This window comes from Melanaphis sacchari, unplaced genomic scaffold, assembly GCF_002803265.2.
Source record: "Melanaphis sacchari strain LSU unplaced genomic scaffold, SCAv2.0 Contig47_pilon_pilon, whole genome shotgun sequence".
NCBI classification, from domain to species: domain Eukaryota; kingdom Metazoa; phylum Arthropoda; class Insecta; order Hemiptera; family Aphididae; genus Melanaphis; species Melanaphis sacchari.
The window spans coordinates 1,510,807-1,528,737 of record NW_020271320.1 but is presented as its reverse complement, the minus strand read 5'-3'; the positions used below and the strand labels follow the sequence as shown (position 1 = coordinate 1,528,737).

The following is a 17,931-nucleotide window of genomic DNA, read 5'->3' as shown; positions in this document are numbered from 1 at the left end:
TTTAGCTTTAAAATTCTGTATTACTAATACGAGTAGTAATGCAAATATTTAAATTTAATATTATTAGAAATATAGGCTGATAGACCGTCACCACTTAGAATCGTTTTTTGTTTAGGTACAATAATATTGTTGAACTGTTTTATATTTTTGCAAAAAGTTATATATCATAGAAAAATGGACGAATAGGTCTACTCTGCTGTACACTGAGTGTCAACTGTCGAATGGGTCACTGCAGTAATCTGTAACGGATGTGCTAAATTTTAATTCAATGATATACACCTATCATTATATATGAAAAATGATTCTGAATTAGTAAGTGATTAAATACATTTCATGATATGTTTTTTGATATTTATATTTAAATTATTTATTTTACTATTAGAATTAAGATAGATTGATTTAATTTTTCTAGAAAATATTGCATTAATTAAATTATTAATATTAAATTGTTATTATAATAATAAATATATCTAATTAATTTAAAATAGTATAATTATCGTTACTGATCTATAATTTGTATAACATCTTTTACGATTTATCCTGCACACCACACAATTTATCATTAATCAATCTCGGTTGTTATATTTTAAGAGGACGCATGTGTAGTAAAATTTTAGTTCAGTAGTTCCAATTTTGGATTGATAGCTATAATATTGAAGTGAATCAAAGAACAGCTTAAAAGTAAAAATATTGTCTGTGTTCTGTTGTTAATTTTATACAATATTATTTATTTTTTTAAGTTTTGATTACAAACATGTAATCGTTTTTAAATATTAATACTTATTTTTACATATGCATCACTCACGATTAAGTATAAAATTAAAGTATCGTAAAATATCAACAAAAAAAACCACAGATAGGTAATATTATATATATATTATATATTATTATTATACATATATATTAGTATATTCTTAGCTTTAAATTTTATAATAGGTCAATTCTCTTTAATATTTAAACTAACACAAAATTGGAATTGCTGAACGTAAATATATGACACAACGATTATAATATATTATGGATACTGACATAAGTTCGCAAGACAACACATGTGAGTACGATGACCTTATAATATAAATTGTCCATGTTCACTTTATACGAGTACCATGCATTTCATACAGCACACGCTTCGGATAGATATGCTTTTATGCACTATCTGTTTAAATATATAATATACATGACTACCTATTGAGTATTGACTAATGGCTATATTATGGTATATTAAATTTAAACATTGAACCATGTATTATAACAACTCGAGCCTAAACGTGTATTTATACTATCCAGTTTCATCGCAATCGTTTATTATTCATGTTATTAAGTAGGTATTTTTAACAAAACTCCGGTTACGTTATTTTAGATATTCGTGAGAGCCATTATAATATATAATGTTATAATCGTAAAAAATAAAATACGCGTTTTAAATTAATTAATACACGATGCTTAAACCAGTTTAAATTTATTTTTATTATGATTGACGATTTTGTTGACTTAACTTTGCTATGCGTCGACGCGTAGTTCTACAATGCATTATTGCGTCTGACACATTGGCAATGAAAATAATGTAATATATTAATATTTAATATATTTATGTTATATAATATTAGTGAAATTTTTGATCACATTTTATATAAATATATAATATATTACAATATCAATACGATTGCACGAATGCATGTTAAAATGTACATAACCATAGTGTTGATGACACGACGTATCCATCTACTCGGCGATTCGAGCATAAACATTTATTAAATTATTATTCTTGATTATTTTAATGGTAATAAGCGTCTTAGGAGTATGACGTGGACTTGAATTAATGAGTGTTGTACAGTAGTAGGTATATAACTACCTAATTTAAACAAATGACTCTATATAGATATAATAAATTCTATAAGCCAGAATTGTCAGTCGGCTTACGAGTTTTTGACCTTGAAGATAAATGCCGGACTATAATCACGAAGGTAATACGGATATTATTCTTAAGATATTATTTTGTAATAGATACTTGTAGGACGTTCGTTGTTCAGTGTTAACGTATTCTTTCATTGTCATATTTTTACTATTTCTTAAACGCAGTATTGTAAATTTTAAACAGTAGTTTATATTATGCACACAGTGGACGAGGTGTAGTTGGGCCATATTTATTTTGTATTATAATTGCCATCTAAACCTTCGCTTGTTCTCTTGGTTTTTTATCATACGTTTATAAAACGCCAGTACGATTTATCGAGAATGCGCTATGCTTATTTCTATCTTGAAATTATTTCGTGGAAATTAAACATTTTAATTTTTAAAACGATCAAATTTTTTATCAATTTTTTTATATGCGTGTCAAGAAATTAAAACATTTTGCATTTTATATAAATCATGTTCTGTTACGTGAATTGTGTGATTATGTTAAGTAGCTTGGTGACCTGTGCCAAAGTGTTCGCCGCGAAACAAAATCCTCCTCATATAGTTTTCGTGTTGGCCGATGACTTGGTAAGTGTTTTTATAAAAAAAGCGCAGTACGCGTGTATAAAGATAATAAGTATTTTAATGTTCTATTAAAGTCTTTTCAGCCCGATCAGACTAAAGTATTAATCGTAAAAAGTTCAGTGAAGCGCACGGTTAGAAAAAAATATAATAAACAATAGGTACCCGAGTATAATATTATAATATATATTTAAATTTAAATCAAATTATTCTTATTATTTTATATAATATATAGATAAATAGATTTCCCGTTATTCATGTATCTATGATAAAATTGTTAGCCTTTTATATCATACAATGTTATACATAATTTTTCATTATTTCCTATTTTTGTTTCACTTACATTTTTAATGTTTTTAATTAAAAAATAATAATAATCCTTAATTATTTTTAGTTCAGAGCTAATATTAGTATCTGATTAAATTATTTACATTCTTGGTATATAGGTATTGTTATTAATTATTATAAAGTGAAATAAATACTTTTAATTTTAAACCAACTCGTATGCTACATAAAGAAACACGAATTAAAAAATATATTCAAAAACTGTTCTTTATGAGTCTTTCCACAGTCAATTATATAGTTTTAATAAACCAAAAAGTAGTATGCTTCGGGTTTGCAACAGTCTCGATAGTTTCGACTTTAACTATGATTCTGAATTTAAAATTCGTCATAAGTTAATTATAAATTTAATTCATGTGCACTCTTGTCTTCGGGCGTAAATAAATAAATGTAATTAAATATTATATTATATTAAATAAATATTATATATACAAATGTATTTGATCTATCTAACTAAATATTAATGAGAATTTTAAATTTACTTGAAATAAGAATTAAATTGAATGTATTTTTTGATCTTACATTCATACGATTATATTTTTTGAAGTATTTAATCAAATTATTACGTTTCGTACGTATGTATTCTTATTATAATATGTACCTATATTATACTTTAAATTTAAAAATATAACTTTTTTTTTGTTTTAAAAACGCTCAAATTAATATTTATGAATGATTTTAATGTATGAATAATACTCTGAGTTCTATATTCTGAACTAAATCTATACATTTAAACACTTTATGATTCCATAACATATTATAATTGTACGCTGTTATAACTTATAAAATAAAATATTCATCTCGTTAGAAGAAGTGTGTAATTAATAATTTAAAAAAGTTTAAATAAGGTAGGTATTAAAAATTTAATTTTTTTTCGAATTAATGTTAAACCGAGAAGAACATTGTTATTATTAGTTAACGATATAAATAAAAACATAATTTCCTATTATACCAGATTTAAATTTAAAAAAAAAATCAGATTTATTTAATGTGTACTAACATAAGAAACATGTAACTGAATTAATATATAACACAAACTAATTTGGCATTCAACTTGGATTCAGCCTTTTTAAAAACAGGTCTAGTCCGAGTATAATTAAATAACTTTTAAGCCCGGCTAAGCTAAAGGCCCATTCTGTGTATTTAGCTACCGGCGAACACATATAAACACCATCAATTTTCAATTAGAGGCAAATTTATAATATTTATAAAAAGTTAATAGATACATTTTAATGACCTACAAAAATATCAACTTCACCAGTTACTACACATAAAAAAATGTTAATTCCACCGATATTATAAAAATAATTAGATTTAAATTTGTATAGAAAATTATACACTCAAATATTGAAATACATGTATAAATACGATAACAATTATATGTTGTTAACAATGATTAAGAATAATTGGAAAAGTAAAGCATAATGCTTTATACATTTATCAGAACAGAACGTCAATTTTTTTAATTCATAATTTTAATAATCTTCACGACGATAGACAATAATTAAGCGCTTTAACAATAAAAGTGATAGTCTACCTATATGACATTATATACGAAGTGTCATTAATTTTTGCCTTAAATTGGGAAGATTATTTAATCGAATTTAATTTTAACTTAAAAATTTAAAAATACAAATAACATAAATATTGGTCATTTAAGTCTTATGGGTCAAAATTTAATAGGTACCTGTGTAATTTAAATGTTTTTACAATTAAAAAAAATTGTAACGGGTTAATTTAAATAGGTTTAAAAATGGTGTAACTGATGGTATTTACAATAATTGCAACTATTGCAGGTTACTATTACCCATTCATATTATTATTTATTCTGAACTAACAGATGCCATATTATTCATTCTATAGGGTTGGAACGATGTCAGCTTTCATGGATCAAACCAAATAAACACTCCCAACATCGATGCACTGGCGTACGATGGAATAATATTAAACAATCATTACAGCGAATCTTTGTGTACACCGTCCCGGTCAGCATTACTGACCGGAAAATATCCTATCCATACTGGTTTGCTTATTTATTATTATTCCTATTATTATTATTGTTATTGTTATTACTTATTGTACATATCATGACTTCTACTATACTGATCCGTACATAATACATTATAATTATTATGGCACTGTTTATAGTATATGGAACATGGGTGGTATGGCTTACAGATAGTGGTATAGTGACATATAGTGTTAGAGTCATCGAGTGCACAATTAATATATTTGCAGTCTATACACTTTTAAATATCATCATGTATATTATAGTAAAACAGTAATTTAATATAGTTTATAAATCTGGAATTTATAATGTCTATTTTATTTTATTATTAAGTATTAAAATGAATCCACTTTAATACCATAATATAATTAATTACAAGTTACAATCAAGACCAAAAAATTGACTGCATTATATAGTCATTATAGATACGAATTAATATACGTATTATATGTGTACCGAAAAAGTATAAAAATTAAATGACGAAATCAACTATTCTATTGAATATTCTCACAATCAATTGTTATATTCAAATATCATATTAGTTTTAAATATTTTAAATTGTATATGCACATTTCACACTATGTCACTGTATTGTTATAAAACCTTAAATATATACTGTAAATAACAACATTATAGTTATATTTGTATAGCTAGTCGGTAGGTACCTTTTAAAATAGTATTTTATAATAACTATAAAGTTATCAGGTACAGTATTATTTGCAATAAATAATAACATATTAGTATATTTGTAGAAATTTAAATTAATACATTTTTATTTAATTTATGTTGTACTATGCTCACGTGTTAAGTAATAATTGAAAATTGGGGTATTGAGAACGAGTAGAATATATTCAACTTTTATAATTAATTAACGATTAGGTCGCTAAGGTCTGATTTTTAATTTACTACGTAAATGACTCGAAAATTAAATTTTTTACTCATGTCAAAAACTGCTGTTTTTCCAGATCATCTTAGACCACTAATATAACATTAAACCGTATAATCAATAAATGTAAAATCAAATAACTAATAAGTTTACTATTTATTTGAGTTTTGAGCGGAGCGTAGAATCTATATATACTTTAGGTATACCTAAATTATATAAAAATAAATGTATACATTAGTACATTAATATATTTATCTTACAAGGAATATGATGTGATTTTATTAGTGTGTCATCACTTGTAAGTTGTATTTGTATATACATAAGATTTTTCTTAGGAGTATACTTTAAAATTTACATATAAAAATTATATTTAGATACATACATACAAATATTACATATTATACACACAGGTTACATTATAAAATTGTTTAGTCATTAGTGTTGAATAAACTATTAACTATCAAGACTTTGAGAGGAAGTCAGTTTCACGTGTGTTGTCTCCGTTTCAAAAATGAGTGGTAATTTACTTAACGATTTTTCAATTTTTAAATATTACAATTGAAAATTGTTTATAACTGTATATATAGTATAATATCTTGAATATTATCTTTACTATACGCGACAAATTTAGATTAATTTTAAGCTTTTTTTTTCTATGGTATGTGGATTAACATTAAAAAAAAAGAAAGTTTTACTTGGAAGTAGAAATTGACTTGACTCCCTGTAAGATTTACGATAAATCAATATAAGTTTTAACATAGATTAAATATGATTAGTATATTTAATCTATGGTTTTATAGTAACCGTGAAAACTGTTTAACGAATTTTCATCGTGTATAGAAACTAAAAACCAGTGGTAGAATATAATTATTTTAAAGTTATAATATTGGGTTAGCCAAAAGTTGATCATTTTTAGAAATCTTTAATAATTTTTATATTTACTGATAATTTTATTATTTTAAATAAGTTGGTTTTCTTGATTTTTTCACTTTTTTTTTTTTTTTTTGAAGATTTAAAATACACATTAGATATTAATCCAACTCCTATATTATCGTATTTAAAAACAAAATTTCAAAAATCATTATACACCTACTTTTATTACTATAATATTATAACAAATGATAAAATCAAAATAAAATAAAATAATATTAACTCATTATAATAATGAAAAGAATAATGTCATTGTAAACTGTAGAGATTTGATAAGAATCGTTTATCTGTTAATGCAAAGTTTGATCATTTTTATTTTGAAGTCCACATTAGTTATAGAGTTTAGTCAAGGTTAATACAGTCATGAAGTGACTTAAAATCGTTATTTAAGAAAATATGAATGATTATCTTATTATAATATTTTTGTAATAAATTAATCAAACATCAAATATTATCTACTATAATTACCGGATGCACATTAACTGTTGACTTAAAGTCCCTAAATTATAATATTTATACTAACTAGATAGATAAATCGGTACTGTATATCTATCTACATTAATATGAGTCACAGTTTACCATCATTGATTAAATTAATTATAATATAAGCATTATTGAATTCTGATTAAGATTCTTACTAAAACATTATTTGGACTTGGTACTGTTATAATTGACCATGTAGTATTGTAACGAGTATTAAATTTATTTCAATACACGTTTAATTTATTAGGATTTTTTTTATTTGATTAACGAAACTGACATTATCTTTTATATATATTTACTATATATAATTACTAAGCTAATATTTAATTTACATCACTATTGTAAAAAATTTATAAATAATTATATATCATAATTATAATATAATATGATATATATTATAATATATTATAATCAATGATAGTACATACATTTAATACTGTTGTATATTAATAATATACACATGTGATGGGATATTTTTTGTACACGTTTACAGGATTATAACAGAAAGATCTGACAAATAAAAATGAAAAATTAATAAAAATTAATAAAAATTTTACTGTATTGTTGTACTTGTAACACAAGTTTCTGCAAATTTTAAGTATAAATATTAAATAGACTTTGTAAAATATCGTTAAGAGCAAGAATTATTTCATTTTTTAGGTTTTTCTATTACACTCTGTACATAAGTTTATTCGATTATTTATTATTAAAGTTAGAATTTTCATACATTTTTACATATTTTCTGGTTAATTTTATTAATCGTTTAGTAATTACAAAATACAATATACACTTGTGATCATATTTCAATATAATGCATCTAAAAAAAAAAACAAATTGGATTTAAAAGTCATATTTTTGAATTGAAAAGTATATATTGATTTTTAAGTGCATTTTATGAATGTTAATCGAACTATATTATGTAAATTTTTGAATATTATTATGGATAGTACGTGACATGGACGATGGTTCAATAAATATATTTAGTTGTAGTTTTTTTTTTTTTTTAACAGCGTATTTTAAATTTTTTGTTGTATAAGCACATATGATTTTTGAGTACCTATACTAATTTTCTTGCTCTTTTTATTGGTAATACCACAAATTATGATATAATTACCCTTAGTTTTATTTTAATATAAAATAAATACTGAATGGATTTTAAAAGTGGGTCTGCTTGAATTTTAAATTTTTGCACAATATTATTTCATGTGATAATTACTTAAAAATATTACTAAAAAATATTTTAATAACATCTATTACATATTTTTGTAACTTTTCCATTTTTCAGGAACTCAACATAATGTGATATTAGAGCCCGAACCTTGGGGATTACCATTGAATGAAATATTACTGCCTGAACGTTTAAATAAACTAGGTTATACATCTCATGCCGTGGGTAAATGGCATTTGGGTTACTTCAAGAAAGCTTACACGCCTACATATCGAGGTTTTAAAAGCTTTTATGGTTTCTGGAATGGATATCAAGATTATTATACACATATGGTCCAAGCAACCGTAAGTATAACTATTATCTATTTCCTATGAAATATATATTAAATACTATTTTTAATTTTTGTCATTTAAGTATAATTTACAAATATATTTATTTAATGATATTACTTAAAATATTACAGATCCATTGCAAAAATATAAAGCCTGTACATTTTAAGAAAATCTATTTGTATATTCATATTATATTAAGTGAATAATTTTTATTGGCGAAATGTTTCAACTAAAATGTCATTATAAAAAGCTACTTATAATAATTAAATTTTTTTATTTTTTATTTTTTAATTTTAAATACAGCAAATAAGTTTTCCACTTTAAAGGTTTCATAACAAAAAACGGCTAATTTTTAAGGCAAACATATTTGTTCAGTATACACCTCGTTAGTATTAACTATTAACATTTTTAATATATATATATAATACTAGGAATAGTATTTATTTTTAATAATCTAACAGTTAAACATGTATTTTGTTTTGATAAAATATGTTATAAAAGTATAATAAAATATACAGTAAATTTATCAATATTTTTTTTAAATTTCCGAGAAGCTTTTTATAATTTTTCTATGCAAGTTAAATTATTATTGTTAGTTTTACTTTTAATTAAATTCATACATTTTTTACATTTATTTTATAAAATTTATAATAGGAGACGTAATATGACAGTATCTTTAATGTAATTATTGGTTATTACATTATGCCAATATATAATATAAACTTTAACAGTACAATAATATATACATCATAATTCATAGCAAATATAACTTGCCTGTGGCTGGTCTATTATAATAAGTAGCTAACTAAACGTGAAAGATTGATTGCTATTTTTTTTATTATGCAAAATATATACTATTATAATATGGTATACTCGTAAATAAATGTAAATTTTGTAATAACAAAATATATTTATAGAAAATAAAAATATTCTTCGCAACGGTTCTTAATACTATTGTTTATAATTTTTGTCAGCGTTTAATTTGAATTATATTTTCATCATTATTTATTATTTGTTGTATTATAGTTTGCTTCTTTTGAAGGGTTTGATATGAGACGTGATTTAAATCCTGACTGGTCAAGTGTTGGGAAATATTCGACACATTTATTCACCAAAGAAGCTACTGATATTATATCGAAACATAATAATTCTGTGCCCTTGTTTTTGTACCTAGCCCATTTAGCTCCTCACGCAGGTACTTACGAAAATCCATTACAAGCACCCCAAGAAGACATAAATAAGTTTCAATCAATCAAAGACAAGAACCGCCGTAAATATGCTGGTATGTAACAATTAATCATTTATAAATTTATTACACTTGTATCATTATACTACACTTATTATTATTAATATTTAACCTACAGGCTAATACGTATAAATATAAAAACATGAATATTTTTTTTCTTCATGGAATATCTAAGTGTTGTATTAATTTGTAATTGATTTGTTTAATTTACTTTTTAAATGGTCATATTTTATGTCTTACTATAACAATAGTCAATTATTAATACAGTTGTCCTAAATGCCCTTTAGGAATGATTACGAATCTTGATGAATCGGTGGCTGAAGTGTTTAATGCATTACATAAAAACAATATGCTTGATAATACAATATTCGTATTTATTTCGGACAACGGTGCTCCAACTAATGGGATCCACAGAAATTATGGTTCCAATTGGCCGTTAAAAGGAGTAAGCTTTAATAAAGTTAAATAATATTAATATAATAATATACCTATAGTAAAATATATCTGTACGTTTATATTGCCAATTATAAAATATTAAATATTATGTATTTCCTTAGTCCTATAAATATATATTTTATAAATTAAAATTAGTATTTTTCAATTTTATTGAGTCAGAGAATATTTGATTAACTAATTAGTAAACATAAGTATCTATCAATAACTATGATTCGTGTTTTGTTAAAGGAAAAAGCTACACCCTGGGAAGGTGGTATTCGAACTGCAGCATTTGTATGGAGTAAATTATTAACGAAAAGAAAAACACTTCCAAATCAATTAATGCATATTTCTGATTGGTTACCTACATTATATGAGGCAGCAGGTAAATGATTATATATTTCTAATTACATTGGTTATTATTTATTTTTTCTGAAAGTAAATAACGATTGGTGATAATATGTATTAAATATTTGTATTTATAGTTACATTTCTTTTATCAGCTTTGGTTATAAGTACGTCATTCTTCTTTAGTTCCCAACACGTAAGGCACAAATATTAAGACTTTAATATTATTTGATATCTATTGCGAAGAGTTAAGGCGTTTTATTGATATTCGAAATAAAATCATACTTAATATTTAATGACAAAAACTAAAAATAAAATCGATAAATAATAATGTGAATAGTCGAAAAACGTAATATTAAACAATCATTTTCTAAGTTAGTGTTTCTCAACTTTTGTGTAATGGTGACATACTATTAAAATATTTCATATTTTGCAATAAATATTTATAATAATTATTTTACAATAAAATAAATAAGAATAATTAGTATCTAATATTAAATATTTAATTTTAATTGGTTAAGTAAGACTAATAAACTAATAATTAAAAGAAAAAATGTAACATAAAAAATAATGATAGATTTTAATAGGTAACAGATAACTTATTTTTATCATCATAGAAATTTTGTCAAATATCAATAAATTTCTATAAATTGTATCAATAATGTTTGTACAAATTAAACGGCCCTAATAAGTGTATAATTTGGTAAACAAGCTATGGCAATGGTGGTACATACATTTAACTCACAGATGAATTACTCAATTTTGCTAATATTATAATATTTATAGTACAATGAAATATTTATAGTTAGATTTGTCCACAATTAAAAGTTTAAATCTTTGTAAAATATAAAACACTGCGCGCGCACTGTGAATACGTCATATGGTATGAACACGTTGGAAATTAAGGCATAAACTTGTGTTCAACAAGGCGCCCAGGCACTCGGAACAAAAATTTTGTTAATGTAATAAATTCATTTTTTAAATTTAACAAACCAAAATATTAAATGTAACATATTATTTTTAAAATAACAAATTTGTTTTATTATACGTCCAGGATCATAATAAGATATTTTTTATTAACTCAATCTGATAAAAGGATTAAGTGCCTAAATAAAATAATATAAAAATTTGGTTTTGCATTTCTGTCATAATAAAACGAGTAAACACATATACGTATTGATTACTTTTTTAGTGCTGGCAATATAAAAATTTCTCATAAGTATACAATTTAGTTTTTAGTGAATAAGTACTAATTAGTATAATGCTGTCATTATCCAAATCCTTACATTACCTATTTACCTGTAACTCGTCACATAAACAGGAGCACACGAGTTGCGTCCCGTAAAAAGATAGCACAAATCGCGTCCCAAAGTATTCGGGATACAATTCATGTATTTTAATTGAGGATTCTTAAACAATTCATTATTACATTTATTTTATAACTTATCACTTGTTGAATATGTACTCGTTACTCATAAATTATAAAGTTATACTAAACGTACTAATTATACTAGATACTAGACATCGATTTAATGGCATTTACTTCATATTCAAACTAAAACAATATCTTTTTTCAGAGCTTTTAACATTTAAGCCGTTGTATTGTAACTGATTATTGTCACTTTTTAAGGTGCCTGCGCACTTGTAATATTTGCGCGTAATAACGTTATACGTAGACGCGTAACAGCAATAGATGTGAGAACGTAAAGGCGTAACACCGTTACATCGCGTTTCTCGAGTTGTCGAAGAATTCGAGTCGCATCAAAAGATTGTTGCTTGGTAGGGTTACTAGTACGTCTACGTTACGAGCAAATGTTACTAGTATGTACGCATCAGTGGCGGCTCTAGATAGTGTTAGGGGGCCATGTCCCCCCCCTCGGAAAAAAATATATTACCTATACCTATTATATTATAGTATATCATTATATATCATTTAATTGTAAATTCTCGTTAATCGGTATCTTATATTTTCGCGTAGTACACTAGTTGGCCAGTTCGTAGTATGTACGTGGTTTTCTTGTAGGGACTCTCGGGTTCTCTATTCAGACGTTCAGAGTATGTAATATCGTTTGAATGCTTGTAGCTTAATTTTACCACGTTGATTTTACGCGAGCAGACGACCGAGATTTACTCTAGTAAAATATTTTACCGTATCGAGACATATCTATAGATCGATTTTCTATACATAAAAATCAAAAATTAGATTATGTTTTATAAAATGTAATTATTATGTATACATAATATTTATTTTGTATAATATTTTATACTAATGACTAGCTAATGTGAGTAATATATGACACTGGTTTTCAATCATTTAATTAAATATATTATAAAATATTTGAAAAAAATGTGTATAATGTTTATGCCCCCTGCCCTCCCCATGGAATTAAATACTAGACCCGTCACTGGTACGCAGCTCAATTATATAATAACAAATAGTCATATGATTGTAATATCACACGTATTGAAAAACGCTCTATATTCGCCAAAAATAATAGTTTTTCAAACAGTTTATAAGCTTTGTGTTCTCACACACATACTACACAAAAGTTGTCGAAAGACTTCGCGCCGCTTGTTGCCGACTATCAGGCACCATATTATGACGTATTTCCAGACGTATTAAGGTGCGATTCCCGTGCACGCGTCTATAGAGACTCGCGGCCGACGCAGCGCGATTTGAATTTTGGCCGCGCGGTCATTAATTTAGCCGCGTGGTATAATATTGATTCCTATGTACGCGTCAGAAGACGTGCTACTAAAATAATTAGACACGTACACGCAGTTGTATCAAATTCTATGTTTAGTTGAGTTGCGCTTGTATATTCATAAGTGTGTTTTTTTTAAATATTATTATTATTATTATTATTATTATTATTATTATTAGTTCTACTGCGAATAATACTTTTGAAGAATTTTGTGTCACACAGTGTTCAAAAAATTGTCGAACTTTGAAAATTAATTAAAATATGAATTATATATTAGTTATTAGCCGCGCGGCTCGTGCGATTTGATTGCTCTCGAAGCGGTCGTCGTCGCTCGCGGTGACCGCGGTCATAGGAATCGGTTACATCTAAAATCAAGGAAAGTAGTATCTACGCGGCTAAAATAAAATCGCGCCGCGTCGGTCGCACGTTTCTAGACGCGCGTATAGGAATCACACCTGTATACGTGATAAGCATATACGGGCCGAGAAAACGTACGATGAAAATTATAGTAATTTCTAATAATTATAATAACATAGTAGTCCAGCCCCTAAAAAATCCAAATTTTCGTACTACACACATAATCCCGAATCGGCCAAATTTGAATTAATGCTCTAAAAACTAGCGCCAATGCTTGTGGATTAATTTATTCAAAAAACGCATAATACAAATTTAATAGCAATACCTATGTATAAATATATTATTTTATAATCGTGAACTAAATTAAGTTATTATTTATTGATATTATATTGTATTATATAATATTATAACCTATTGCTTTTAATGTATTAATACAAATAAAGCCATGATTTTAAATATATTTAATAATATTTTACCAAAATAAATATTGGTTAAAGCGCATTTTTAAATTTCGTATTACACACGATTTTAGGGTCTGCATAGTAGGTACGTGATTCGTGCGCCAGCTAAGTAATATTTTTGTCGAAAACGTGCTGCGCCATAAACGTTAACGATAAATGGTGAAAATAATCCGAAATGAAAACAAGGATAATAAATAATAATGTCATGTGTACGGTCCCGGAGCCGGTCCTCGAATTCTTTTCGCCTATTGTATCTAAACGATATTCTGAGTAAACAACATTGTGCGGGGATGGGGAGCCGCCGGCGACGCCGTAGCATCGTGCTCGTGCCTGCGCATACGAACAGAAACGGACAGAATCCGTATATTTTTTTTTGTAAAAATTCCAAACGTTTTAATCCATAACTTCCGTTTTATTGAACCGATTTACGTAAAATTAGAAAGAGGCACTTCTCGGGAAAATTTGTAATTTTTTGACATAAACTAGATGTCAATTAATTAACTAGATTTATAGTTATGCGTGTCAGAAGCATGCCGTTTTATTTACGGGTTTTATGGAAACATTGTTGTTCAAGAATATGTACACTGTCGTAGCGGGTCCTTTTTTTTTACAATAGCGTGTGCAAAGACCGATGTGCCGGGTATCGAATAATAATATCGGAGCCCACATTTCTATAGATATATACGATGGAGAACCCCTGTGAAAAAAATGTTACTACCTGCCTGATATATAATATGGGGTGCGATTCGTATACGCATATCTTTAAGAGACGCAGCTATGTAAAACGCACCAACGTAAACTCTATATTATTTCATATGAAATAAATAAATAAACAGATTTTAAATGATGAAAAATTACAGTCAAATTAAGTCTTGCGTCCTTTCACCCCGTTATATTAATACATAAAAATAAGTAATTTATATTAGTTTTTAGCATTATTTACATTCTGTGAATAAAATATTTTCAGGTGGAAATACTGAAGATCTTGGTGCTATTGATGGCATTAGTATGTGGGAATCGTTTTTAAGTAATAAAAACTCTCCTAGAAAACTAGTGTTGCATAATATTGACGACGTAACTGGTTACGCGGCAATCAGAGATACTAATTTCAAATACATAAAAGGTAAGTTTAAAATCATACACGAAATACTGAAATGCTAAAATATATAATGTGCAAAATAAATAAGTCGACTAATATATTTTACTAAATATTATGGTGTAAACTGTAAGGCATTTATCCATTAGTATTACTGCGTTTTTTTTTACCACCTAGTGGTAAGATTTTTGTGAAGAGCAGCTGAAAAACGTATCTTATCGTGGTGGTCCAACGTCCTTTTCTTTTGACTCAAATGACAATAGGCTTCCAAGAACGAAATCGACAGATGTTTAATACAAATAATCGCTTTCCCTTCTTGGAATGTTCTTTTTGTCTGACATAGGGTTCTCGAAGGATGCGACATGGGGTGAATTTATTGTTGTGGTAGTCCATGGTTCAATGGTTGCCTGTTCGTTTCACCCGTATTGACATGGGTTTTATTGAAGTAATTTATTACAATAGGGTATATTATATTATATACTATATTCTCCACTAAGCCAAAAATGCTTGGTCGACTCCAAATATATTTGGCGCCAACACACATATCGTATTGTTTGATTAGTATACTAGTCCTATTTTTTTTTAAATGTTCAAAATTTAGGTGTTTTAAAATACTACATGAGAACGTCTTTAAAAAATTTGGTTAATTCTTGTCTTCGTTTACAGTCATTAAAATTGTATTAAAAGTAGGCATTTCACGATTAAACCAAAAATGATGCAGATGTAATTTTTTCCAAATGGCGTTTTAGTAAAAATCGTCTGTTTTATTAATTATTAATCACCGTTTTTCACATTATATTGTTTTCGTTACACTTCTTAATTTCATCTATATGTGAAGGCATTTTATATTTTTATTTATATTATGTACAATAGACGCACATTTAATTAGTATAGTATTTAACTTTTAGATACTATTTTTGAAAAAAAAAATATAACTGCTCAATAATAATCAATAAAAAATATATAACTTGCCTATTTAATGAATGCATGTTAATAATATTAGGTAATTAATGTAATTTTAAATAATAAATAAATAAATAAATAAAGTAAATACGTTAAACACGGGTAAAGATTAATATGATATAATTTATGTATATTCAAATTATTATTTTTTTATACTGGTTCAGATATAGTGCTCATTTAGTACGCATTGGAAATAGGCAACAGCTATGATAACATTACTATCCAAAATTATTTCTCTGACGAAATTGAGAACACCACAAACACATAATATAAAAGATAGTGTTTTATCATTTTAATTTAATTTATATTAATCATTTATCTACATAGGCTCTTCAATAATTAATATCTGACTATCTAAGTACAATTTTTTAAAACGTATTTTGAGATTTTCAATAACATATGCTTTACCTAAGTATGAAATTACAAATATTCTTCACGTGTATTATTGAAAAACTCGAATCGTTTATATTATGATAGTATACTTATAATTTATGTTTGTATCATGTATACTTATAATGTTTTAATACTGTTAATTATTATAGGGAGTACATTTTTGGGTTATCTTGACTATTGGTCAGGATCATTATCTCCGAGTGAACTCCATTATAATGTCGATGCTGTATTAAACAGCACTACAGCCAGCATATTATCAGAAATAAACGGAGATCGATTAACGCCGTCACTGATCGCGTCAATTCGCAACATTTCGACAGTACGGTGTAATTTCGAAAAAGATATGAAACCGTGCAAGCCGTTCATCAATTCGTGTTTATTTCACATTGTTAAAGACCCTTGTGAACAAGTCAATTTAAATTATAAACCTAACAGCAAAATGAGAAAATTTGTACAGGCAAAAATCGACTATTTCGAGACTTCTCTGGAAAAATTCAGAGAATCTGCATGCAAGCCCATGAACGTGAGAAGTTCCAAAAATGCAAATCCTGCTTTGTACAACAATACGTGGGTCAACTGGGAAGATCATCAAAAAATTATTTAAATGATCGATAAATAAATAATGATAGAATAATAGATATTCGTGTTTAAATTATGTTTAATTCAAAATTGAAAGATAACCATATTTAAATTTAATCATTATGTTTAAAGATAATTTATAAGTATAGGACATAAATATTTTTTTTTATGGCTATATTCATAGATAAACTATAAACGCTTACATTTTAAATATATTAACTAAAATTATTTATAAATTTATATAATAAGTATGATAATTAAAATATTATGTATAATTTTTTTTTATTAATATGTACACTTAAAATAATTATTTTTTATTTTTATTTAATTGTTTATTGATCTACATAATATAATATTATATGTATAATATAAATTATAATGTGTGTGTTGGGAAATTATAAATCTGATTTATCAAAATTAACTAAATTGAGAAATTACAGAAGTGGATATTACGTTGACGATAAGAAATAAAAAAAAAAAATAGAATAACAAAACATCATGAAATTTAAAAACGAGTATTTTGGAATCCATTATATTTTTTTATATATTTTTTAAATATAAAAATTGGCCACGGGGTATTTCAAAAGCCACAGATTTAATATTACTATTATTTAATGTCATAATCACATGCGGCGTAGTAAAATTACGTGCATTTTTTTTTTTGGGGGGGGGGGGGGGGTACTCATATATAAATCGTATACGATTGAGCATGGTGCCAGAA

General features: G+C 25.9%; 1 protein-coding gene across 1 annotated transcript; it reads left to right on the top strand.

Moving 5' to 3' along the window:
- Positions 1 to 2,018: 2,018 nt before the first annotated feature.
- On the top strand, positions 2,019 to 17,288 carry LOC112598317 (arylsulfatase B-like). Its single transcript, XM_025344725.1, has 8 exons — positions 2,019 to 2,484; positions 4,684 to 4,843; positions 8,413 to 8,639; positions 9,654 to 9,909; positions 10,161 to 10,318; positions 10,558 to 10,693; positions 15,147 to 15,302; positions 16,781 to 17,288. The coding sequence occupies exons 1-8, from the start codon at positions 2,371 to 2,373 to the stop codon at positions 17,233 to 17,235; spliced, it is 1,662 nt and encodes a 553-aa protein (XP_025200510.1). The 5' UTR covers positions 2,019 to 2,370; the 3' UTR covers positions 17,236 to 17,288.
- Positions 17,289 to 17,931: the final 643 nt, after the last annotated feature.

Coding starts and splice junctions, on each gene's coding strand:
- LOC112598317 (XM_025344725.1), top strand. CDS start 2,371: ATGTTCTGTTACGTGAATTGTGTGATTATGTTAAGTAGCTTGGTGACC. Junction 2,485..4,683: donor TCGTGTTGGCCGATGACTTG/GTAAGTGTTTTT, acceptor TTCATTCTATAG/GGTTGGAACGATGTCAGCTT. Junction 10,694..15,146: donor TACATTATATGAGGCAGCAG/GTAAATGATTAT, acceptor AAATATTTTCAG/GTGGAAATACTGAAGATCTT.